The 24,474-nt window shown below is 40.1% G+C and overlaps 2 protein-coding genes across 5 annotated transcripts; both read right to left on the minus strand.

The window, feature by feature from the left end:
• Window positions 1–560: 560 nt before the first annotated feature.
• zbtb8a.2.S (zinc finger and BTB domain containing 8A, gene 2 S homeolog) lies at window positions 561–6,682 on the minus strand. 3 transcript variants are annotated; one of them, XM_018241755.2, is made up of 4 exons: window positions 6,271–6,682; window positions 4,711–5,598; window positions 2,638–2,807; window positions 561–953 (listed from the first exon to the last, which is right to left on the minus strand). In XM_018241755.2, exons 2-4 carry the CDS (start codon window positions 5,582–5,584, stop codon window positions 630–632), a joined length of 1,368 nt encoding a protein of 455 aa, XP_018097244.1. In that variant the 5' UTR covers window positions 5,585–5,598; window positions 6,271–6,682; the 3' UTR covers window positions 561–629. The 3 variants fall into 3 exon arrangements, with proteins under 3 accessions (XP_018097244.1, XP_018097245.1, XP_041439987.1); XM_018241756.2 differs by lacking the exon at window positions 6,271–6,682 and adding an exon at window positions 5,782–5,894; XM_041584053.1 differs by lacking the exon at window positions 6,271–6,682 and having other exon boundaries at window positions 4,711–5,921.
• Window positions 6,683–11,846: 5,164 nt separating this feature from the next.
• ak2.S (adenylate kinase 2 S homeolog) lies at window positions 11,847–19,056 on the minus strand. 2 transcript variants are annotated; one of them, XM_018241748.2, is made up of 7 exons: window positions 18,855–19,056; window positions 14,664–14,789; window positions 14,470–14,580; window positions 13,574–13,668; window positions 13,321–13,393; window positions 12,972–13,167; window positions 11,847–12,381 (listed from the first exon to the last, which is right to left on the minus strand). In XM_018241748.2, exons 1-7 carry the CDS (start codon window positions 18,951–18,953, stop codon window positions 12,374–12,376), a joined length of 708 nt encoding a protein of 235 aa, XP_018097237.1. In that variant the 5' UTR covers window positions 18,954–19,056; the 3' UTR covers window positions 11,847–12,373.
• Between the last annotated feature and the right edge of the window lie 5,418 nt (window positions 19,057–24,474).

Raw genomic sequence — 24,474 nt, forward strand, 5'->3', positions numbered from 1 at the left:
ATTAAAACTGGCCATAGACGTACAGATTTCACCCTTGTATTGGATGGACGATCGGACGTCCCAATCTTCCGACCTGCCACTAACCATTCAGATTAAATAAAGTAGTAAAAGAACAAATCAGACAATGTTCTGTCCAACAAATAGTATCGTCAGTTATACATGCAGAGAAATTATTGTTAGGCGACAGAAATCTTTTAACCTGTCCCATCAACTAAACAACCAATTGCCATGGTACGAAAAATTTCAGGACGATCCACACACGGTCCAAAAATCGTACAAAACTTAGATTCGTACAACTATGTCTATGGCCAGCTTAAGTGATTTACCAATAGTCACAAAAGGTTGATTCAGCTTTAAAATCTCACTGAATCATCTTACTGAACCAATGAGTCAACCGTTTTTTTAACTTTTATAAGTTGATCTATAAATGATTGTGAATTCAAATAAAGCACAAGTTTAAATTCAAGATTTGCAGAAAATATGCAAGAGTCTTATGAATTCAGTAAATATACAAACAGCAAAAATAGCAGTCTCAATGATTTGTGCAACCACGGGCCATCTTGATAATTCAAAAGTTCTGCAGTTTTAGGGTTTTATTACAATGTTTGTTCCAATACACTTCTCTGTAGTTAGCAAATAATAGGTTTGATCTCTTCATCACTATCATCCACTTTATGTATGACTACATCTGAAGACGCATCGTCAATAATCTCGGTATCTGATGTGTGTATCCCATCATGGAAGCTCCAAGTTGGCTCCTTGTCCTCATCACCTGACAGGATAATAGTGGGTTCATCATCATCCACCTCATTTGGGAAACTACCAGCCCCAACCTCTGCCACACACTTGTTGCACAATCGGAAACGCCTTGTCCCTTCTTGAACCACTTGACCTGAATCTTCAGTAACATGGCGCTTGCACCACCGACAGATAGGTTTACCTGCCTCATGAATCTAAAAATGAAGTTACGCATGTCAGAATAACAAACTTACAGACACAACCTTTAGAAACATATTTTTTAGGGTTGTTACCTGTACCAAATACATTTATCTTCCCTTTACCATTCTAGTAATTTCTAGCTAAATGGGAATTCCATACAGGGTCTGGTGTAATGTGTGCACCAGTAGAGAAATTCACCATAGAAAACATGATCCGCCATGAGAAACATAAATCTGCAAGGGGCTATTCCCCTTCCTATGCTTATAATCAGGCCCGGACTGGCCATTTGTGAATACGGGCAAATGCCCGTTGGGCCGCTGCCCATGCCGTGTAAATGGGCCGCATTGACAGTGTGCGACTGTGCGATCTCTTGTGCGCAGGGCCCTTGCGCTTGGATGAAGAGAGAAATGTCATTTTGCAGGACCCGCACTAACATTTCCTACCAGTAGAGGGCGCGCAGCAGAAGTGAGCCGGAAACTGAATAGCTGCACGGGGAAAACTTTGCAGTGCTTTTCAAACGCTCCAATGAAGGGATGAAGGGAAGGATGGAATTTTCTGCTGCTGTTCTGCATTTCCCCCCTTGCCCCCCCCCCTCCAACTGTACAGAGAAAGGGCAGGTAAGAACAACTACTACATGCTACTTAAAGTGATACTGACATGAATAAAAAAAAAAAAAAAAATATATATATATATCTATGTATAATACTGTTCATCTAAAGTTATAGGTCATGTACATTTTGAAATCTGCACTGTGTGTGAGTTAGCTGTCTATTAATCTTATAAATGTTGCCTTATATGTTAGAAAAAAGTGTTTTTAGTTTATTTTTGGGAAAGAATTCTTCATTTGCGCCTGTGTAGTAACAAATTACAAGCAGTCTCGTGTCCTACAGATATATGTGTAGCAATAGCGATATGGAGCACACAGTGGTTAGGAGGAATTAAAACATTCTTTATTAGATATCCTTTAAAATCATCAGTACATTATGTGGATATGACTTCTCCCCCACACTTGACGCGTTTCGTGGCGTTTCGCCACTTCCTCAGATGCTTAGGTCTATGCTTATGCCTGTGCTTCTGAGGAAGTGGCAAGACGCCATGAAACGCGTCAACTCTGTTATGTCATAATACTGATAATATCACTGCACAGTTTAATTATTCACAGCAGTCTTGCCCTGCTTTATGGCAGCTGAGATTCTAACTATCTATGTGCAGTTTTCTATGCAGGACATGGCAGGCTTCGGGCATCTGTTCACAGGTTTTTATCTAATATTCCCCTGTATAATTGTGTCCAAGGAATGGATTAAAAAAACTTGCTCCCAATAAAGACTAATTATATCTTAGTTTGGCTCAAACTACTGTTTTATTATTACAGAGAAAATTAAATCTTTTAAACATTTGGATTGTTTGCATATAATGGAGTCTATGGGAGACGGCCTTTCCTAATTTGGAGCTTTCTGAAAAATGGGTTTCCAGATAACCAATCCAATACCTGAAGTGGGCTGCTTTGATTTTTTTTGCCAGGGCTGCTTTTTTCTCCCAGTCCGGCCCTGCTTATAATGAATGAAAAAGTGCAGCAGGTAAATGCAACAGATGCTTTAACACAATTCACAGGTCTCATCTTGAAATTGTGCTTAAACTATCTGCCAATATTGCTTCCTGAAACTTCTATTCTTATTCTCTACATGGCAATTTACTTACAGTTCTATAATGGCTGCGGACATGCTCCAACCTGGTGAATCTCTTGCCACATGCCTGGCAAGGATAGGGACGCTCCCCAGTGTGACACAGCAGGTGGCGTTTTAGATCTGCTTTCCTTTTAACCGTATGGGTACAGAAGGGACATTTGAAGTGCATGCTTGGCAGATTATCTGTGGACACAAAATTAAAAAACATTATATAAAGTTTAATTTTTTAGGGCTTTTTTAAAAAAACTTTCAACACACTCATTTAGTGGAGTTCACAATTTCTCATTCTCCTGGATTTATCTTTTGCTTTTGATACTGTTGACTATTATGTCCTTATGCAAATTCTCTATTCTCTGGGTATCTGGGATGAAGCTGTACCTAGTTATTTTTCTACCTTTCTAACCACGTCTTCACCATTTGCTAACAACACTCCTTAACTAACCACTGACGTGAAGACCCAGATCGCTAACTGCCTTCTAGCTATTTCCTCCTGGATGAAGCAATGACTCCTCAAACTCAACCTAGCTAACTCAACAGAGCTCATGGTCTTCCCATCCAAACCTATCCCTTTGCATCTTTTCACCATTACTATTGATGGCATGACCATTAACCTAACATTAACCTGTTAATTCAGCACACTACCTGGGAATTATCTTTGCAGCTAAGTATATAAATGCCACTGCCAAATCCTGTGCTTTCTCCACCACATTTATTTACAATTAACAGCTAAAACCATGTCCTTATCCCATCTCCTAGACTCTGCAACCAATTTTAAACTCTGCTGCTAGGGTCATTCTGGTCTCTCCTAATAGGGAACCTGTTCAACCCTGTTGGGTAAAGGATAGCATAAAAAAATAGATTTTGCTAACTTTCAAAGCCCTTCACTCCTCTGCTACTCACTACATTTGTTCACTTGTCTCACTGTAAATTACTGGCTGCCTCCTCTGCACTTCTCAGAGCAATTGTCTTTTTACACAATGCACTGCTATCTTTCATCTTAATCATTTCTATCTCACTGCTCCCTACCTCTGGAAATCCATCCCTAATTTTTTTCATAAGAAACACTCTCTCAAAACTAATGCCCAAACCTTGTGCACCTTTGCCCTCTAATTTCTGCCTGTATTATCTATCCACTTAGACTGTAAGTTCTATGGGGCTGGGACCTCCTTCCTTCTGTGGCTCATACCATATGGCACTTAATCTCTATGTAGTTATACTTATTGTATTTATTATAATACCCGTCCTCCCTGTGTGTACTTTTATGCATTGTAAGATTGTACAGCACTGTGTATCCCTTTTATAACTTTATAAAGTTATACATACATACATACATTTAAGTTCCACAGGCAAATATAATGGTGAAAGTAATTTTACGCACTTGCAAAACATATTGTTGTATATAGGTCCCTGGTCAGTAGCAACCCCATGACACCAGAGCTGTAAGACAAAAATATTAAACCCTGTGCCACCATGCTACCTGTGTTCCTGAGGATGTGATTTGATGAGTTATAGCATTTATACACTGGTGGGAATTTACCACTGCATCAGCAATAACTCAGTATCTGTATGCTGCTTCTTTTATTTGATGAAGGTATCTACCTCATGGTGCTGTCAGCTTCCACCCACAATGGCAACTATACGCAATCCAATTGTATTCAAGCCTTGCTCATTTAGATGGATGAAAAATGTAATGTAAGCAAAATAAGATCAGATCCTGTTTACTTGAAATACTATTTTTATATATAATTACCTATTATGGATATGGATAGATTTAATCCAAAATGAGAATGAACTCCTGCTAAAGAACATATTAATATTATTATTATGCTCTATATATACATATAGACCGATATATTCTGCAGCACATAACAGTGTGAGAGAAAAACAGAGATCCAAGAGGATACCAGCACTACAGAGCAGAAATGCCTTCATATGGTTGAATGGAATAACAAATCTGCCCATTTATTAGGACCAATTTCTGTAGTTTCAAATTAGTCAATAATTTTTCTGCTGTTCTATCTTATTAGACAGTTTTTGAAAATAAGACTTTGCAATTGTGATTATGTTACGACTTTAATCATCTTACCTTCACCTAAACAGCCTTTGATGCCCATGATTTTGGCATAAACTTCATCAGCTTTTGTTGCCCTGTTCAGTGAATGCCGCCTTCTAGCCCTTGGTTGTATCGCTGTCCGGCAGTTCATAAAAGCTTCAGTCTCCTCCCCCTGGGGTAGTTCTACTTCAATGTGACAACCAGTGTCATTGGTTTCTGGAATTCTGCAGTCTCTCATATGTTCGTCTGGGGAACAAGTTGAGCTGGGCATCTGGGGGATCCTGTTGTGCCTGTCTAACATTTTCATGGATGCTGTTGAAACATTATTCTGGGAAGAGAGACGTTCATCAGTCCTAGGGCAAAACCCATATGGATCACAGGAGCTGCTTTCTAAATATGCAGCAATATCTCCTTCTGGCTGATTACACGGATATCTGCCCATACCCCAACCTGTGCTGTATAGACCACATTGTCCAGTTTGCGGACCCGACTCTTTGTCAGGCATGTCTAAGAAACCATCCCTGTCCTTTTCATTGATGTCCAATGAGGATTTGATAAACATTTTGCAAACACCGATAACCTCAGTTATTTGTAAATAGCTGGCCGCTGACATGATTTCAATGACATTCTGTCCAGAGAGGGGCAACTTGCCAGAGTACATAAAATCAAGAATGGCTGTGAAGGTGTCAGCAGAGAAGACATCAAAGGTGGCTGTAGTTGGCTGGCCCACTTCCCCGCTGCTTTGGGAAAGGAGCATCTTGAAGTAGCCGCTGCTTGCAAACAGAACATTTCTATGGGCCCTGAATGTATGTCCATCTACCATGATATGACAGTCACAAAACAGGTTCCTTTTTCTCTGTTCATCCAACTGCTGCAACAGACGAGAATGGTGGGAAGGTAGATCCATCTTGCAGCCAGAAACTAAGAAACAGAAAAAGAGGGGTCATGCCTGACTAAGTACAATTATATAACACACAGCCATGGAATACAATTGAAATGCAATTGAGAATCGTGTTGTTGAAATGTGTTGCATTAAAAACGAATCTCTTCGGGTTTGACTGTGTTTCCATCAGATGTTTCAGTTCAGTTAGTATTCGCAATTACTTCTCTATTGTACTCTGCACAAAGCACTCCAGCAAATTAAAGACCAGGAGATCGCATGATAATACAAACAAACACATTAATTGGCTCAGCCTGCCATTGGCTGAACAGGAGCCGTCAGTACGACGTAACGCCGCCCCCTTTCTCTGTAATTCTCATTGGCTGTCCGCTAAAATAGGGCGGGGTTTTAATACGGTCTCCTTTAATAACTTTGACGTCAGCGTTTTTAAGGTTGGGCGCCTGACAGAACAGAATTCTGATTGGCTTACTTTGGACGTCAGTAATACAAGGATTGCCAATTCGAGGAATCTGATTGGTCAGCGCTAAAATCATTTACCCGAAGGCTGGTTTGAGCTTGGAAACACCCGGATAAAGTCAACATGGCCGACATTTTTGGGGCTAGGATGGCCTGTTGGTAAATTAAATCTGATAAGGGATGTTCGGATTTTCCCATCGCGCATCCACTCAAGGGGAAATAATCGGGTCACTCACCGGACTACAGGCCGCACTTGGGTGTTCTTTTGTCTTTTTCAGGCAGTCGCCCGCTTCCCTGTAGTGTCTTCCCCGCCCGATAGAGCAAACAAAGAGCGTGACACGTGACAACGCCCGAGCTTGACACTGTCTGAAAGGGACCGCTTGTGGGTGGGGTGCGGGGAGGAGGAGACGTGATGGGTGTGATGTTAAACTGTAGGGGGTGCCAGTGACGAAATGACGCGTTGGGGCATCTACGAAGTATTCCACATTGGAACTGTCGCTGGAGCGACACGCATCAACCAGTACTGGCATTGTATGTAAGGTGCTTTTTACATAATCATTCAGCTATTTCCAGAATTATATCTAATAAAAAAAATAGGCTCATGCAGAGGCGCTGGCAAGCCCTAATTTTGTGTCACACAATACACTTGTTTACTTCATCAATAATGACTGGGAAAGTGATAACATGCAGTGTTGCTAGGCAGCTAGCCATGCCTCACACATCTTTATACAGGCATTTTAAAGGACCAGTAAAAATAAAAACAGCAGAACATTTCCAGGTCCCTTTGCCAAATCTCTTGCTTTTGTGTCTACATTTTTGAAGTTACATAGTTAAATTGGGTTGAAAAAAGACAAAGTCCATCAAGTTCAACCCCTCCAAATGAAAACCCAGCATCCATACACACACCCCTCCCTACTTTTAATTAAAATTCTATATACCCATACCTATATTAACTATAGAGTTTAGTATCACAATAGCCTTTGATATTGTCTGTCCAAAAAATCATCCAAGCAATTCTTAAAGGCATTAACTGAATCAGCCATCACAACATCACCCAGCAGTGCATTCCACAACCTCACTGTCCTGACTGTGAAGAACCACCTACGTTGCTTCAAATGAAAGTTCTTTTCTTCTAGTCTAAAGGGGTGGTCTCTGGTACGGTGATCCACTTTATGGGTAAAAAGGTCCCCTGCTATTTGTCTATAATGTTTCCTTGGTCAATAACAACGCATGCGCGAGTAACATGTAGTTACGCATGCGCACTTTGTTACAATGAAGCGCACGTCCGTACGCAGCGTCACGTGACGCATGACGTATGCGGAAACGGCGGCGCATCCACAAGCTGCGGAGAGAAACGAACCCTATTTAAAGCCTCACTAAACACGCCAACTTCACTTATGCCCCCGAAGAAGCCGGTTTTCCGGTGAAACGCGTCGGGAGGCATAGGTGGACAGTGGGGGACTAACTCCTTTCTGCTCCCTACGTAGTTAGGCAGATTCACTCTGGGAAACAAATGGAAGGGTGGTCTGGGTGGGCGGTTTGAGCGAGAGACCTGTCTACTTACTGGGCAGTGCAATTTTTGTTGTAAAACTTTCATGGCTGGTTACAACTAAGTACAATTGATACAGCCACCAAGTGGAGCCACAGATTTGTGGTATTCCAGAGTTGTTTGAGAACTATCTTAGCTAATACTGAGTGTCTTGACATTGGTCTTTATACTGATACGAATAAGGGGGAATTTGTGTATACCCCGTACATGACTACACTTATGTAGATAGTGGCTGAGAGGTTATCAGCTCACTATTTCCCCTACCTGTCCACCTATGTATGTTTTTAAGTTTTGTGTAATTTTATGGACATGGTCCAGCTTCATTGAGGAGGATTCCTAATGTTGTGTCTGTGTGGTGAAAATGTTTTTTAGTGAGACTAATAAAAGTTGAGTTTTAAGTAATTTAATATTATAGCACCTGAACTAGTTAACTGGAGGACTGCAAAAGTGGCACAAAAGTTACTGTGTATTTCACTCTGCAATTCCTCAATTGATACATTTATTTGCTACATTTATTAACTTGCGGGTGCACTGCTACTTTGTACTAATAATCTTTTGATTACTCCATAAGCAAGCATTTGTCTATAATGTTCTCTAATGTACTTGTAAAGTGTAATCATGTCCCCTCGCAAGCGCCTTTTTTCCAAATAAAACAACTCCAACCTTGACAGTCTCCCCTCATAATTTGTCTTCCATCCCTCTAACCAATTTAGTTGCACGTCTCTGCACTCTCTCCAGCTCATTTATATCCCTCTTAGGGTAGGACTCCACGACGCAAGAGGAGCCGACACGTCACAATGCGTCAAAACGCATGCAACGTGTCGGATGTTCTAAAGAAAACGGAAGTTAAGGAGAAATTGCAGGTAAGAACTACATTTATCCGACTGTCGGATGAAAATGCAGCGGAAGTAGTTCTTACCTGCGATTCCTCCTTCACTTCCGTTTTCTTTAGAACATCCGACACGTCGCATGCACTTTGTCGCATTGCAACGTGTCGGCTCCTCTCGTGTCGTGGAGTCCTACCCTTAAGGACTGGAGTCCAAAACTGCACTGCATACTCCAGATGAGGCCTCACCAGGGACCTATAAAGAGGCATAATTATGTTTTCATCCCTTGAGTTAATGCCCTTTTTTATGCAAGTAAATTATATCAAGAGGCTACTATAAATTTCCAGCACTGATTCAGCATATACAGCAGTGCGAGTATTGAACATGTCAATGTTTTTCTCAGTAAATATATTTCTATTGACATGAAGTTTACACCAGATGTTGGTAACAACCCAAGTAATGCTCTGGAAAATTATTTAAACAACCCAAGTAATCCACACATACAAAGAACTCAAAACAAATAAGTCCATAAATTATGTGTAGTAAAGTGAAACAACAAAGGGAATAAGTATTGCACGCACTTACTGACATTTATTTAATAATTCATAGAAAAGCCATTGTTGGTAATGACAGCTTTAAGACTCCTCCTGTATCATCATCATCATTTATTTATACACTGTGCTTTCTCCTGTATGGAGAAACTAGTCCATGTATTGCTCAGGTGTGATTTTGGTCCATTCTTCCACATAAACTTCAAATCTTGAAGGTCCCAGAGGCCTCTTCTATGAACTTTGATCTTCAGTTCGTTCCATAGATTCTCAATTAGATTCAAGTCATATGATTGACCAGGGCATTCTAGCAGCTTTATTTCTTTCTCTGAAACCAGTTAAGAGTTTCCTTGACTGTGTGTTTAGGCTTATTTTTTGCTGAAATGTCCACCCTTGTTTCACCTTGGTAGATGGCAGCAGATTCTTATCAAGAATGCCCGGTACATTTCTCCATTGATCCTTCCTCCAATTATATGAAGTCTGCCAGTATGCAGAAAAACAGCCCCACACCATGATGTTCCCACTTTCAAACTTCACTGTTGGTGTGGTGTTTTTGGGGTGATGTGCAGTGCCATTTCTCCTCCAAACATGATGTGTGCTATGACATCCAAAGGGTTCAATTTTGGTCTCATCTGACCAGACTATATTCTTCCAGAATTTCATTGGCGTGTCCAAATGTTGTGCAGCAAACCTTAATTGGCTTCAACATGCTTTTTCTTTAGCAGTGTTGTGTAGTGAGCGTGCATAGAGGCCATGTCAGTTGAGTGCATTACTTATTTTCTTTGAAACAACTGTACTTGCTAACTCAAGGTCTTTCTAAAGTTCTCCGCTAATGATCCTTGGCTCTTGGACAACTCTTCTGATTATTCTTTTGACTCCTCTTTTAGGAATCTTGCGAGAAGGACCTGCCCATGCCCTGTTTAGGGTGAAATTAAGTTCTTTCCACTTCAGGATTATGGTCCTTAACAGTGCTTACTGGAACATTCAGAAGCTTAGATATACATCTGCAACCAATGCCATCAGTATGTTTTGCAACAATAAGGATGCAAAGGTGTTGAGAGAGCTCTTTGCTTTTACCAATTATGAGATGCTTATTATCTGATACCTTGGTAATGAGAAACCTTTTTATAGGCCAGCAATTAGAATTTAACCATCTGATATTAATTTGCACTGATAGGGAGCAGGATTATTTTTTAATACTAACAGATTTCAGCAGGTTTTTTGGCTTTCAATGCTTTTTTGCACCTCCCTTTCTTTAATTGTTCAATACTTATTCCCTGTGTCATTCCACTTTACTACACATGGATTAATTTATGGATTTATTTGTTTTGAGTTCTTTGTCTGTATGGATTACTTGGGTTGTTACAGATATCTGCAAAGTTATTTACTAAAATCGGAAAATTCCTCACTATTTTCTTAAAACCACTTTGCCTAAACTCCCGTGCACATTTTTACAGTATTTATCAATAAATTTACTCAAAAAAAATCTGGTGTAGGAAAACTACAAATTAATTGGATTATTGTACAAAATTCAGAACAGATCATGATATCTTCCAATTGTAAACGGGACATCTGCCGTTGATTTCTGCATGACTGTGGCAGGTTTGAGACAGAGTACTTTTTTTATTCAGACTTTTAACAGCATCGGGGTTTAATAAACCACAAAGAATGTGCTTTTTGTATTCTACAACATTTTTTCCTTTCCCTTTAAAACTCCGACCAGAAAAAAACAGAGTTAAGTAAATTACCCCCTGGTGTAACTTTCATGTCAAATAAACATTATTTATGCTATATAAATAGGGTTGGCACCTTTTCTGCTGATGGAGACCGGGCAGAGGGTGGGCCTGTGACATGGGGGGCGGGCCATGAAATCAGGGGGCATGGCTATGATGTGTCGATTGGCCGATCACCATATCAGTCATTGAGAATCCTGCCCGGTTTTGCTAATTTGGAGAACTGGGCAGGAATTTTGACCCGGGCAGCACTTCAAATTACCGGGTTGTCCGGGTCAAAACAGGACAGGTGTCAACCCTATATAAATAAGTTTATTTATTTTTTCCATTCTTTTGGAATGCAAAATTTCTGTAAGTGGGCAGTTATTTTTAAATGTGTTTATAACAGGTATGTTTTAATAAAAAAAAATCTTAGGTTTCATGTTTATTTGAAAAGGACTTTTGGTTTGGGTGACAGGTCTCTTTTAAAGGAAGATACTGGTCGTTACACTAAACCAACAGCTGTACACTTAATGGTACAGTAAAACTCAATTTTACATCACTTAACTTTTAAGTTTTCCTGCAAAATACACCTTTGCATGAAACAAAAAAAAAACCTCAAATTTTCAGGACAGTTGGCCAGCTTGAAAATAGTAAACGGAAATATGAAATCAAATGGATTTGGAACAGTCACTATGAGAGGTCCTATGTTGTTGTAAAATTCCCAATACTGCTACTACTGACTCCCATTAACGTAAAAGAAAACTATACCCCACAAATGGATCTTTCCGTAATTTGGATCTTCATACCTTAAGTCTACTAGAAAATCACGTAAACATTAAATAAACCCAATAGGCTGGTTTTGCTTCCAATAAGGATAAATTATATCTTAGTTTGGATCAAGTACATGGTACTATTATATTTGGATAAAATGGAAATTCAGAGCTTTTTGGATAAAGGGTTTCCAGCTTGAGGATCCTATACCTGTACAATATGGCGATGTGTTGGGCTGGGACACTTGAGGCAAACCTGACAATGTTTCAGTCACATTTGCTTTCCCTTCTGTTTGTTTACTTGGTCTTTATAAAGTGAATGGCTGATATTTTTCTTAGTGCTTAGACTAATATGTACAGTATAGGTTCTACTACGTGCAAAAAGGGAAGCAGAGACTAAAAATTACTCAAACCTTTTATTGCTTTGGTGAATACATAAGGCACTGTCCTGAATGCTAAAGGGTACATGAATCCAGCACTAAATCCAGTCCAATCATTATTTCATATATGAACACAGTGGTTACTTCCTTCTCTTACTTTGTGGCTGTTCAGTTATTTGGGGTTTTTTCCCCCATTACCAAAGAAGTTTGATGCGCATCCTGTTAAAGCTAAAAGAGACAAACAATTCGATCATTCTCAAATAGCCAAGCCGAGATTCAGCCTGGGCAAATTTGATAACATATGTCCAGATTTCCAAGGAATCTCATTCTCTTAAGTCTAAGTCAGCTTCATACATATATTTGCAAGTTCATAAAAAGGATTGACAATGGATTGTCAGTTGGGCTCAATGTGTGGGGACAGTGTATCACCGGCTGAAAGGGTCCTTAGTCTACAGCAGCAATTCTGAGTAAAGAAATGGACACTACTCAACATACACCTTTGAGCGACTCTTGGGACCTTCGAGAGCACAGTTTCTCGGAGGGCTGGGACTCAATGTGCTGAAATGAAGTAAAAATAAAATAAATGAAGGTTACAAAAATTAGAGATGACTATAAAAATAAGCAGAAAGCAAGATTAACAGAAATGTGCTGCAAAAATAGGAAGGAAAAAAGACCAGACAATTTTTTTTTTTTTTAAATTAAGTGCAGGTAGAAAGAGACATACATGCACTATCCACAAGTCTTATGATGTACCATTAATAATGTATCCATCATATTTGCAATTATTTTATTAAGATAATTACAGAGACAGAAAAACCCCTTAGATAAATAGGAATACCACAGAATGGAAAACATAGAAGTGCTATACGTTTACATCAAATATATCCTTTTTAGCCTTTGGAATAAGTTACATGGTGGCTGTGCCTGTTTTGTTAGAAGATACCCCCCTTCTCTTTAGAAGTGTCCTTATAAACACACTAGAGGCTTTATGTACAAACCCAAGCATAGTGATTTCTGTGCATTTTTGCACCTAGTGCTTCATTTTGTAAACGAGCCCTTCAGTAGTACAGCAGAAGTGTCAAAAGACTTCTCCAAAATTCCAAAAAGCCAGTACACTACTTATTACACAAACAAAACAAGGTCTTTACAGTGAGCTTTGGAGAATGCTGCCAGTATACTGGCAAACACAACATCCGGAGACTGAGCTGCATCAACTGCTGTGTGAATGCCGTGACGTTGGTAATAATCCACCAATGGAGAGGTCATTGTGTGATACGCTTCTAGCCGAGACTTCAGTGTTGATTCATTGTCATCCGAACGCCGAATAAGAGCCTCTCCAGTCACCTGAAATGGGAAAGTGTGACTGTAAAGGGCTGCACAATGTTATCACATACTTTAAAGGCCACCAAACCGAATACTTTAGACTAATACATCTCCTAGTTATGCCTTTCACAATTGTTTATGAGCTTACATTTTGTACAAATTGGGAGCACTTACATCATCTTTCATTGGTTCCTTGGGAGGATTGAATTCCTCATGGTAGGAACGCCCACTTGATGCATGTATAAGCCTGTAGCAAGAATGACAGAACAACTAATAAGGAAGCCAGAAGAAAAATATATATTGGAGGTATAAATATTAAACGTGGTCATGATCACTAAGTTGTACGTCCAGAATTCAGAAGAAACAAAGGAACAGTCCTTATGTGTGAGAAAGGGTAAGATATGACAGGGATTTACATCCTCATTACCTGCCACATATCCTGCGCACAAGCAAAGAATCATCCACTTTAAATTCTATCACAGAATCCAACTTCTCTTGACGCTTTTCCAGAAGCTCATCCAGCTATGCAATGAAGCAAGAACAGGAACGAATGTAATACTGTGCTAATAATACTGTGCAAATAACACGCTTCTACTACAATGCAAGTCAACCTAGCTTGGAGTGTTTGAGCAGTTTAATGTAACGTCAGCATCCACTAGCCGTGTGTGTATAGTCAGTTAAGCAGTAGAAAGATTTACGGTAAGTGCTTGCGACTCGGTGTTAAACTAATAATAAGCAATCTGAAGCCTTATAACTGTTGTAGCTAAGTTATGCACTACTGTAACTATTTACATAACCGTTAAGGTGAGGAGTCAGCTGAAGATGTTATTATTGGCAAGCAGTGGATAGAATCTGGGTGATGCTATTAAAGGGGTGGTTCACCTTTAAGTGAACTTTTATTATGTTATAGAATGGTGAATTCAAAGCAACTTTGCAATTGGCCATCTATAATTTATTTTCTATAGTTTTTTTTTTTTCCAATTATTTGCCTTAATTGGTCTCTTTCCAGCTCTCAAATGGGGTTCACTGACCCCATCTAAAAATGAAATGCTCTGTAAGGCTACAAATGTATTGCTATGTGTTATTACTCCTCTTTATATTGAGGCAATCTTCTATTCGTATTTTAGTCTCTTATTCATATCACTGCCTGGTTGCTAGGGTAATTCACACCCTATAAACTGGACCGCTGAACTGCAAACTGAAGAGCTGCTGAATTAAAGGCTAAATAACCCAAAAAAACCAAATAATAAATTTACTGAGTCTCTACATTAAGGTTAACAATCCTATTAAAACAACGACTATTTTAGGTCTACCGATAATTACCATTTCTGCTTGTTTCACAGTGCGAGGAAATCCATCCAAAAGAAATCCTTTCTTACAGGGGGGAGTGTCCAGATTCTTCTCAATTAGCTCCACCACCATCTCGTCACTGACCTTAAGGCAGACGAAAATTGCACTTGTACTATTGTAACACATAGCAGCTATGTTAAATGCTGAAATGGCTGGAGCACACTCACCAGCTTGCCTGCATCCATTGTGGCCTTTAAACGCTTGCCCAGTTCCGAGCCTGAAGCCACCATTGCCCTTAACATATCCCCTGTGGCAAGGTGGCACACACAGTATTTCTCTGCCAGCTTTGGAGCCTAAATGGAAAAAATACAGACTTGGCAGTCAGACTAATGAAATACTAATCATTTAATAGCTGGTAAAAGGATAAGGATAAAAAGCACATGAAAGTGTATGAAACAAGTCCTTTATGAAGCAGCTTCAACAATTTGCAATAAAGCACAAAAATCCCACAGGACACCTCAAAGGTACAGCTCACTATCTGCATATTAGCTTTATACAGTATAATTACCTAATACAAGTAGGGGATCCATTATCTGGAAACCCATTATCCAATAAGCTCTGAATTATGGAAAGGCCGTCTTCCATAGACTCCATTTTATCCAAATAATCAAATTTTTTTTATTTATTTGCTTTTCTTTGTAATAATAAAACAGTACCTTGTACTTTATCCAAACTAAGATATAATTAATCCTAATTGGAAGCAAAACCAGCCCATTGGGTTTATTTATTGTTTAACTGATTTTCTAGCAGACTTGGTATGAAGATCCAAAGTATGGAAAGAGCCATTATCAGGAAAACTCCAGGTCCTGAGCATTCTTGATACCAGGTCCCATACCTGTAATGAGTTTTCCAAACTGTTAGTGCTTGTAACACATACCAGCTCTAATAACAGGGCAGTAACCAGGAGTTTATAATGATTCCACGGGCATTGCCCCACATACTTCAATAGCCCTGAAAAAGTCCCTAAAATATCTCAGCTTTCAGTGCAGAGTAAGCGCACTTAAGCTTGTGGACGGGACCTTCCGGATCGCCGATCTTCATCTGTAATATAGAGCTGTGCACGCGCAGTTGTAGCAGTCTTCTGTTTCTTAACGACTGCGGATGCGCCAAAAGTGCCGGAGATTGCAGAAGAGGACCTGGATTGTTGAAGAGGACCAGAAGAAATCCGAAGATCCGGAAGATAGCGCCCACGAGCTCCGCCGCACTTACTCTGCACTGATAGGTGAAAATATTTTAGGGACATTTTCAGGGTTATTGACGTATGCGCACGGGGGGGGGCTATCTAGGTTAGTAGGTAGGAGTTATTCTTCATTGGGGGGTTGAGTTCTCCTTTTAAGGAGAACTAAAGTAGTAGGCTAGAAATGTGGTACATTTTATTTTGGGTTTCTGTACCAGCCTGAGGCAACAACAGCCTTTTAGCAATAAAGATATGTGTCTCCAAAGATGCCACAGTAGCTCCCCATCTTTTCTGCTGATTCACTGCTCTGTGCTGCTGTCACTTACTGAGCTTAGGGACCAACTCACAATATACTGAATATATATAATAAAAATGGCACAATAAAAGGCTGATTAGTAATTAATACAGATAATTACTACATGACAGCACAGAAACTAGTGCAACTATCATCAGAATTTAATAATCAGTCCTGTAACATCAGCTTATATTACAGGCCAACCTGATTTTCCGCTTGATAATTTGCGATTACCCCTAAACTTAACTTTTCAACAGCTGCTCAGAGCCCACTGAGACACTTTCCAAGATGGTGACCCCCTGTGACAAGTTTGAAGTCCTGGATCATTGCTGCTATTGAGAAGCTGAAACTTTAGGCTGGTGCAATAAGTTCAGTATATAAAATATGGCATTTTTAGCCATATTAATTTTTAGGGTTTAGTTCTCCTTTAAATAGTACATAACAGGATAGTGTGCCCGACCATATTTTATTATTCTCCTTTATAAAATAGCTAATGTACATATTCTGCAAGCGCTTTACAGAAATTATAGATCATTCACATGACTTTCTGACCCAGTGGAGCTTACAGTCTGATCTTGGACATTTCTAAGCAATCTTCATCTCTTAGGGTGATGGCAGATGGGGAGATCTGTCTTCCACAACAAATTCTGCGTTAACATGGGCGACAAGTCTCCTGAAGGTACTTTCCCATCAGCAATAAAACTTGCATAGTGCTTTATTTCCCTGAAGCTTTCTCATGAGGCACATTCAGATCTAACCATGGGTACAAATCCCCCCTACAGAAGCCACTAGGAAACTGCTGAACAGTAAACTGTTCTAAATTGATACATTTAGTTGATACATTTCTTATCTTTGTCCCTGCTGAGCAGAATCCCTGGGTTTCATTAAAGGCAGCTTTTGATACAATAGTTGCTAATACTCCAGGGATGCAGCTGAGAAATGTATCAACTAATGTAACAAATTGTAACAGCTCAGAATCTGCACCTGAATTACTGAGCTACCAGACTCAAACACCAGAGACAGGGACATTCAAATTTAAACTTAGATTTTGCAAAAACAGTAAAAAATGAAAAACAATTGAAAAAGTCTATTTCTGGAGAACAATCTGAAAACAACTGAACTGATAAAGTGTTTGGAAGGTGAACAGCCCCTTTAAACTTTATTGGAAGTAAAACCAGCATATTGGGTTTTAGTTGATGTTTACATGATTTTCTAGTAGACTTAAGGTTTGAAGATCCAAATTAAGGAAAGATCTGTTATCTGTAAAAGCTCCCCTGTCCCAAGCATTCTGGATAACGGGTCCCATACCTGTACTCCAATATCGCGCTGTTCCCAATGTGGATCACTCTTTTGTATAAACAAATGCAGAACTCTTACTGCAAAACAGCATTCCCCAAAGGAAAATGTTCAACCATCATTGGGATTATCATGACTACAGGATTATTTTTTCCTACCAAAATCTCTTATCTGCTAGAAATACATACAAGAGAATAGCAGCCTAAATATATGTTTAATTCTTTTTATGTTAACAAATGCCTTTGACCTTACCTTCTAAAGCCTGTGTTACAAAGCCCCCCCCCCTCACCCTTTTCCTGAACTGTGATAAAGGTCACTACTTTAAAAAATAGATTTAGAAACCAGGCACAGTGCCAAAACTTTTGGACATATCATTTTGACATCTCTCTGTAATTTCCAGAGGCAATATGGCTCCTGCTTACTTGCACCATGAAAAAGAAATCACTTGTTGTTATGACAACAGATGCAACAGGAGATTGTGCTCTTAATTCTTAGACCTGGGGGTCCTTGTCCCCTGCTGGATAATGTCTTCAATAGGGAATGCAGACTTTCTGACTGAATTTATAAGGCAGGAGATGTGTATGCAACATAAAAAACGCAACAGAGTTTGGGACAAGTAAAGTCTAAGCAATGTTCCCTTTGCAGGTATGCAGAGCACAACTAGGATTCAATACTACTAAGAATGTATTTATTATCCTATATTTATATAGTGCAGACAGTGTACAGAGTGCATGTGTGCATCATTAACCAGTGGCGTAACTACCGGGGGAGCAGGGGGTGCTATTGGGCCAAGGTCCGTGCCCCCTGGCAACTTGCACACCAGACTCTGGCGGAATTCCGGGAGTATGGAGGGGGGGCTGGCTGCACGTCCCACATCAGGGCCCACCCCCCTCTAGTTACGTTATTGTCATTAACCTTTGTCCAAATGAAGCTTACAATCTAATGCTCTTATCACAGACACAGATCCATATTATCAGGAACCAATTAAGCTTTCTGTATATTTTTGGAGTGTTTGAATCTTGTGGACCTGTATACCTAGTTTTGCACAACACATACTGAAAATGTGTATCTGTTTGTATTGGGCAGTGTATGATTATATATATATATATATATATATATATATATATATATATATATATAGCCATAACAAAGGCAGCTCAGGTGTGCAATTTTTATTATGTTATAGAATGGCCTATGCCTAGTAATATTTAAATTTGTCGGTTTTTTTAATTTATATAGTTCTGAACTATTGCCTCTCTTCCGTATGTTTGCAGTTTCCAATCTTGTTGGACCGGCCGGCCAAACATAACCGGAATCCCCCTCAGAGCCCTGAGCAACTAGAATATGTGTCAAATCGTACCACGTGGGCTTGCGTACTTATAGCTGAATTTTCCGTACTTATAGCTGAATTGTAATATCAACATTGTCATCTTGTTGTACGTTTACACTGGTAACATGAAACCTGCTCACTGGCCTCACCATAACACCCACACAGCTCTCTGTGTTCTCGCTATAAACAAGCTGCAAACTGCCGACCCCACACATGTCATAGTAATATCGAAACAAAGGCGAACACTGCAACTGGTTTACCTGAGTCCCCTTCCCGGCCCCTGGTGGCCCCAGCAAAATGGCACGAATGCCTTCCATCACCGATCCCCGCTCTGCGGGAGCAGCTTCCCTAGGAGCCATAACTAGTCACACACACACACGGCAGCAGCTCACTTTTACTTCAAGCTCCGCCCTGCCGTGTTCTGACATGCCAGGATGAACGGCGGGGCCATTAGTTCGCTTTCTATTGGGCAAGGGACGAGTTTATCAAGCGCCCTATTTAGCCAGGAAGCTGCTGATTGGATTATATTCAGGGACAGGGCAGAGTTTAAAAGTCAGGAAGCGGAAGGACAACTTGTCCCGGTGAGATAAAGTAACGAGAGTATGATTTTTAATTTGTTTTAACCTTCACATGCTTGAAATGACCCAGACACGTAGCAGTTGGTGGGCGGAACTAGATCCTCAAGAATTTGGAGGTTGCCTGTTTCCGTATTTGATAAAGAAGACATTTTGTATAAAAAATAAGAATGTACCATACCTAATACTCATTTAGGTATGGAAGAACTGTGCTTAAAAAAAAGTAGTGTTTCATTCTGCAAAAACCCTGATAAACTCTCCCCTCTCTTCCACATCCTTGACCGTGTACTAGAGTTGTAAAAATTTTTTAGCAGGGGGTTCTGGAGGAACGTCATTTCGTTTCTACTATGTACTTTATTTACTGTATATGGCTGAAATGACAATAAAATTCACTTGACTTGACATCCTGCTCCCTGAATTCCCAGGCTGTGCAGGGTCGCCAGTGGAACCAATCAGCAGCTAGCAGGACCTGATAGGGAACTGAAGCCTGCATGTGCTTGTGTGACTGCAGGACTATGATTGGCTGTCACCTCCTACTGTGCCTCTGGCAGGGCTTTTAGGACATGCCCACCACTCATTTGAAACTCAGACAGGGACCAGAGAACATCTATAGGGAGCTCCAATAAATGGGCTATTTTTAAAGATAATATAAATTTTTAGCACCGTGTAAAAGCAACGCCATATATTACTCATAATTGCCTACAAAATTAGGGTTTTTTCATGTATCCTATATGTCTCCTTTAAGGAGATCAATAAAGAACGGGTGTGAAGCTTGTGTTCACAGAGAAAGTTTACTATTTTTGCTGTGATGTGTATGAAAAGGATGTTCTAAACCCTAATGGCTTATAATTTCTATTTATATTTTATTAATACATACACACTTTTTATTTTGTAACTGCTAAGGAAATCTAGTGAATTCAGTAACATTTTAGGACACATTTATTTGGTTTGCATCACAACTGCTGGACATCTAAGCAAAGCAAAATCTCTCCTCTGACTTCCTCAAACATTTCCAATGTATCCATTGTGTAGCCAGTGTCAGATGGGCCCACTGGGATAACCAGAAAAATCCCAGGTATCAGCGGGCTGCTTCCCCATTCTAATAATTTGGCCTATTTTCTTTCAAAATATTTTTTATTATATATCTACACACAATTTCAGCCATACACATATTTTTTTTTGTGTCAAGTAGCTCTTCTATGCAGAGGGGAGCTTTTATGTCCGTGTCTTAATTTATTCTAGTTTCATATTATTGCTTTCTAAGACTAGTTATATTTGGGTTCCATATTTAGCTTATTTACTGATTCAACCCATCAAATCTATTAACCCAGTATGACCCTAATTTAACCTTGGCAGTCCCTTTTGCAAATGAAAAGTACTGGGAACTGGGATTTACAGCACAGGGCCTCCTCCTAATGAACACTGAGGAACACACCTCGGGGGGGTTCCACTAGTAATAATAAAGCACACAGTTTGCAAATGAACAAATATAAACTTTATATAAACTGTAGTAAACACTTGGGCAACATGCACTCCTGCACTGGGGATACGTGGGACACTACCTAAATCACTATGTTGCTTCAACACAGTCCTTGTTAAATATCAAAGTACCAATCATAATTCATAAGTTCATAATCACACAGTTCAAATGAAATGTCCCTTCCCCAGAGCTCTTATTCCACAGGTAGAGCTACCATTTCCCAAAAGTACCTCTCCCTTTGGAAGTTAGCAGCAGCTTCCACCTAGCAGGTAAATACACAAGACTTGTCTTCGCTTCGGGGCCCCAAGCTTGTATCCGTGCCAGTATCCTCCCTTGGGTGGCTCACTCACCGGGGTGCTCTCAGAGGTAATCACACTGGAGATTATAGGCAGCTCTGCAGCAGGATCAATCTCACCAGTGGCACCTTTCTCCTTCTGAGTCTCTAGCAGCTTGGCAAGAAACAGACTGGGCTCAATCTGTACCTCCACAGGTTCCACAGATTTAACAGCTTCTCTGTACTTGACAGTCTTACAGCTACTTGTGCTGGCTCTGTTCAGCTCTCTGGGAGACCCCTTACATTTGGCTCCAAAGTCAGGCGCACCCTCTCTCCCAAGGATGAACTGGGGTGCCCAGCCAATTGGATCGCTCTCCAGCCTGTAACTGGGCTGGATGATGTCACAGGCAGAAAAACAGGGGATTCCTCTTGTCCCCTACACCAGCTTCAAAGTTCTGCAACAAACTTGTTTTCTATATGAAGTCCAGTTACCTTTAGTCCCATTTTTAATTTCAACATAAAGGTTGTATTTATTTGATTGTGGGCTGGTATAGACTAACCAAAGAGCCCACATTTACTGTCGGTATATTAAGTATTTGTGGTGATAGTCAAAAGCTATTTATTCACCATTATCCAACAAATGTAATAATTGAGAGTGAAGTTTTTTTCCATGATGCAGCTCTCTCTCTCTGTTTTGCTGCTATAAAGACAAACTGGATCAGCAGTATAAGGCAGTGGGAAAGCTACTTACACTCCCAGTGTCAATCAGATCACATATTAACAACAGAAATTTGAAAAAAAATTGTGCGAACAATTGGTGTATGACATCATCATCATAGCCCCACCCCTTCGGTGGTTTTCAAGAACTAAAAGAATAGAAAGTAACACCTTTCAATCCGCTGAAGTAACACCTTTTATAAGCATTTATTACCCCCAGAGATGTATTACTCAGTAGTGGTGACATAGATTAAAATAAGTGGCCTGACCCAATCTCAGAATCTGCCTTTTTCAGCAGGATTCGGCCAAATCCTTCTGCCTGGCCGAACCGAATCCTAATTTGCATATGTAAGTTAGGAAAAAGGAGAGAAATTGAGTTGCTTTTTGGCACAAAACAAGGAAGTAAAATTTGCATATGCAAATTAGGATTTGGATCAGTATTCTGCCGAATCTTTTGCGAAATAATAGCCAAAATAGTGGATTCGGTGCATCCCTAGTATGTTCACTGAATGGTATAAAAAAATTGAATAATTAAATTGTTACAATTCTTACTTTGCTTATCTTAAATTGTTACAATTGCTTCTTTGCTTATCTTAAATTGTTACAATTGCTTCTATGTTTATCTTAAATTGTTACAAAAGTACCTAAATGCACCTGCCACGTATTCGGGGTGCTCTGCCAAAATAAACTTTGTATCTTTTTCTTGCTGCTCAGTGCAGGAAATCAAAGAGAAAGTCGGGAAATTTCAGTAACTATCTTGGACTGTGGGTTGAATTGTCAAAATCGGGACTGTCCCGTGAAAAACGGGACAGTTGGGAGGTATGTGACTGTTTGTCCCATACACTGCCTGCCTAGTGCTCCCTGTGTGTGCCCTACTCTACCTGTCGGTCATGAGCCTGGTAGGGTTTGTTCTGGGTGTTTGTAAACATTTGTTAGGAAGTTGTTGTTAGGCGCCCCTAAGGTGTTTAATCATGTGTTGGGGGGTGCAGTTTTGCCATAGAGGAGGAGAAAGCATATGGATTTAAGGCTATGTTTTCATATGTATTAAATTTTTCACATGTGAGTGATGATCGATATCCTTGCAGTGAGCACCAGCCAATTGTTTTATTGGTGAGCTACCACCATTAATGTGGACATGGTCTTAAAAGTTATGTGGTAACATGGGTGTGGTTTAAAGTGAGTGTGGCTTGAAAACACTAGCTTTCATTATCGGCGCTCCACCACATAGGCCAGATAAATTCCGGCCCTTGGTACCAGATCTGGACTGAGAATTAAAATAGGCCCTGGCATTTCAGGTACACAGAGGCCCACTCAGCCCACACAGAGGCCCAAACAGCTCCCCCCCAGCCCACTAAATACTGACTTTCTAAGTCACCTTTTAGCAGCTCCTCTGGCATTTGCTGGCCTGCTTGGTACCACAGTCTACCTCAGACAACACTGCTTTAATAGAATTTTAAAATCATTATTTGAAAATGATGTTGCTTCCTTATGTTTGCTATTGTGCCAGAAATTCTGCAAAATCCAAGAACTATAGTACTTTGGTGCCTTTATCCAGAAATTGAAGATTCAATGATCATGTAAATGACCGATATGCTCAGCCAAAAATGATCATTTATTTACTTCTAAAACAGTTGAATGTAAACTCACTATAAAGGTTTTTGGGTCCAGGAGCACATACCCCAGACCTTCAGCTTAGCGAGTAAACTTTTGGATTTCAGTAGATGAAACAGGCAGAAAACTGGACCATAGTAGCTTATGATTAAGTGCCACCTAGTGGCACAAAACATAAGGTTCTTTTTGTAAGACATTTTAAAATATTTAAGTAGCATTTTTTCTACTGTGGCCCAGTTTTGTGCCAGCCTATCATTTACTGGAATCCAAAAGGTATAATTTAATCTACATTTCCCAGATGTATTAAAAGTACTTGTCCATGTGTGAGTTTAAGTCTGTATTAGGGATGCAGGGGAAGGGTTGGTATAACGGTGGCTTGGTTCTGAGCTCATTTTATTCCTTGGCCAAGGTAAAGTACAAGGTTTATACAGTGCAGACTGGGCCGGATTTACATAGCAGGCGCCCCTAGGCCCGCTGTCGTTCATTGTCCCTGTCCCCTCCCTTTTATTGATACTGATGCCACTGGAAGTTACACAGAATTAGCAAGTTAGGATATTACTGGTTTGTGCAAAATTTGGTACAAAATTCTGGAAAAAAACTTTTATCATGAATAATAAAACACAGTGAATTGTACACTATTGTCACTATTTCACAGTCTCTTGCACAATGATTATCACCACATATGCAGTCTGCACAGGTATGGATCACAAAGGGTAGGAGAACCCTCTCCCATTCAGCTTTGCCACCTGATTTAGCCGCAAGTGTCCAATGGTGGACTGGGGGGATATATTTTAAGCACTTTTTACCCATATAGGCATCTGACAGATACACCCAGGGCCGGCATTAGAAATGACGGGGACCCATACAACAAAAATTTTTGACCCCCCTGGGCCCCATCCACCCCAGACCCTAAGCCCTACACTAGATTCCCCCCACACCACAGTTAAAAGACCACACAGACATCAGCACTAAGCACAGTAAAACCCCCCCACACACACACACCAGTTCTAAAAAGTAGTTGATGGTCAGGGCGCCCTATAAGTTAAAAAAAAAAGGCTGTGGCGCCAGGGCCCCTCGTAAAAGTTTTTTTGTAAAAAAATGGTGGTCAGGACCCCCCTACAAGTTAAAACAAATAATTGGTGACCAGGACCCCCCTATAAGTTAAAATAAAAAACATTGGCGCCAGGGCCCGCCATAAAATTTTTTTTTTAAACATTGGCTCC

Source organism: Xenopus laevis, chromosome 2S (genome assembly GCF_017654675.1).
Source record: "Xenopus laevis strain J_2021 chromosome 2S, Xenopus_laevis_v10.1, whole genome shotgun sequence".
In the NCBI taxonomy this organism is placed as follows: domain Eukaryota; kingdom Metazoa; phylum Chordata; class Amphibia; order Anura; family Pipidae; genus Xenopus; species Xenopus laevis.

Excerpts from the sequence above, each read along its gene's own strand:
- zbtb8a.2.S (XM_018241755.2), bottom strand. The coding sequence starts at position 5,584 with ATGGATCTACCTTCCCACCATTCTCGTCTGTTGCAGCAGTTGGATGAA. Across the intron at positions 2,808-4,710 it reads CAAAGGCTGTTTAGGTGAAG|ATAATCTGCCAAGCATGCAC; the intron begins GTAAGATGATTA and ends TTGTGTCCACAG. Across the intron at positions 954-2,637 it reads TCCGCAGCCATTATAGAACT|ATTCATGAGGCAGGTAAACC; the intron begins GTAAGTAAATTG and ends CTTCATTTTTAG.
- ak2.S (XM_018241748.2), bottom strand. The coding sequence starts at position 18,953 with ATGGCTCCTAGGGAAGCTGCTCCCGCAGAGCGGGGATCGGTGATGGAA. Across the intron at positions 14,790-18,854 it reads GGGCCGGGAAGGGGACTCAG|GCTCCAAAGCTGGCAGAGAA; the intron begins GTAAACCAGTTG and ends TTTTCCATTTAG. Across the intron at positions 13,168-13,320 it reads AGGAACCAATGAAAGATGAT|GTGACTGGAGAGGCTCTTAT; the intron begins GTAAGTGCTCCC and ends TTCCCATTTCAG.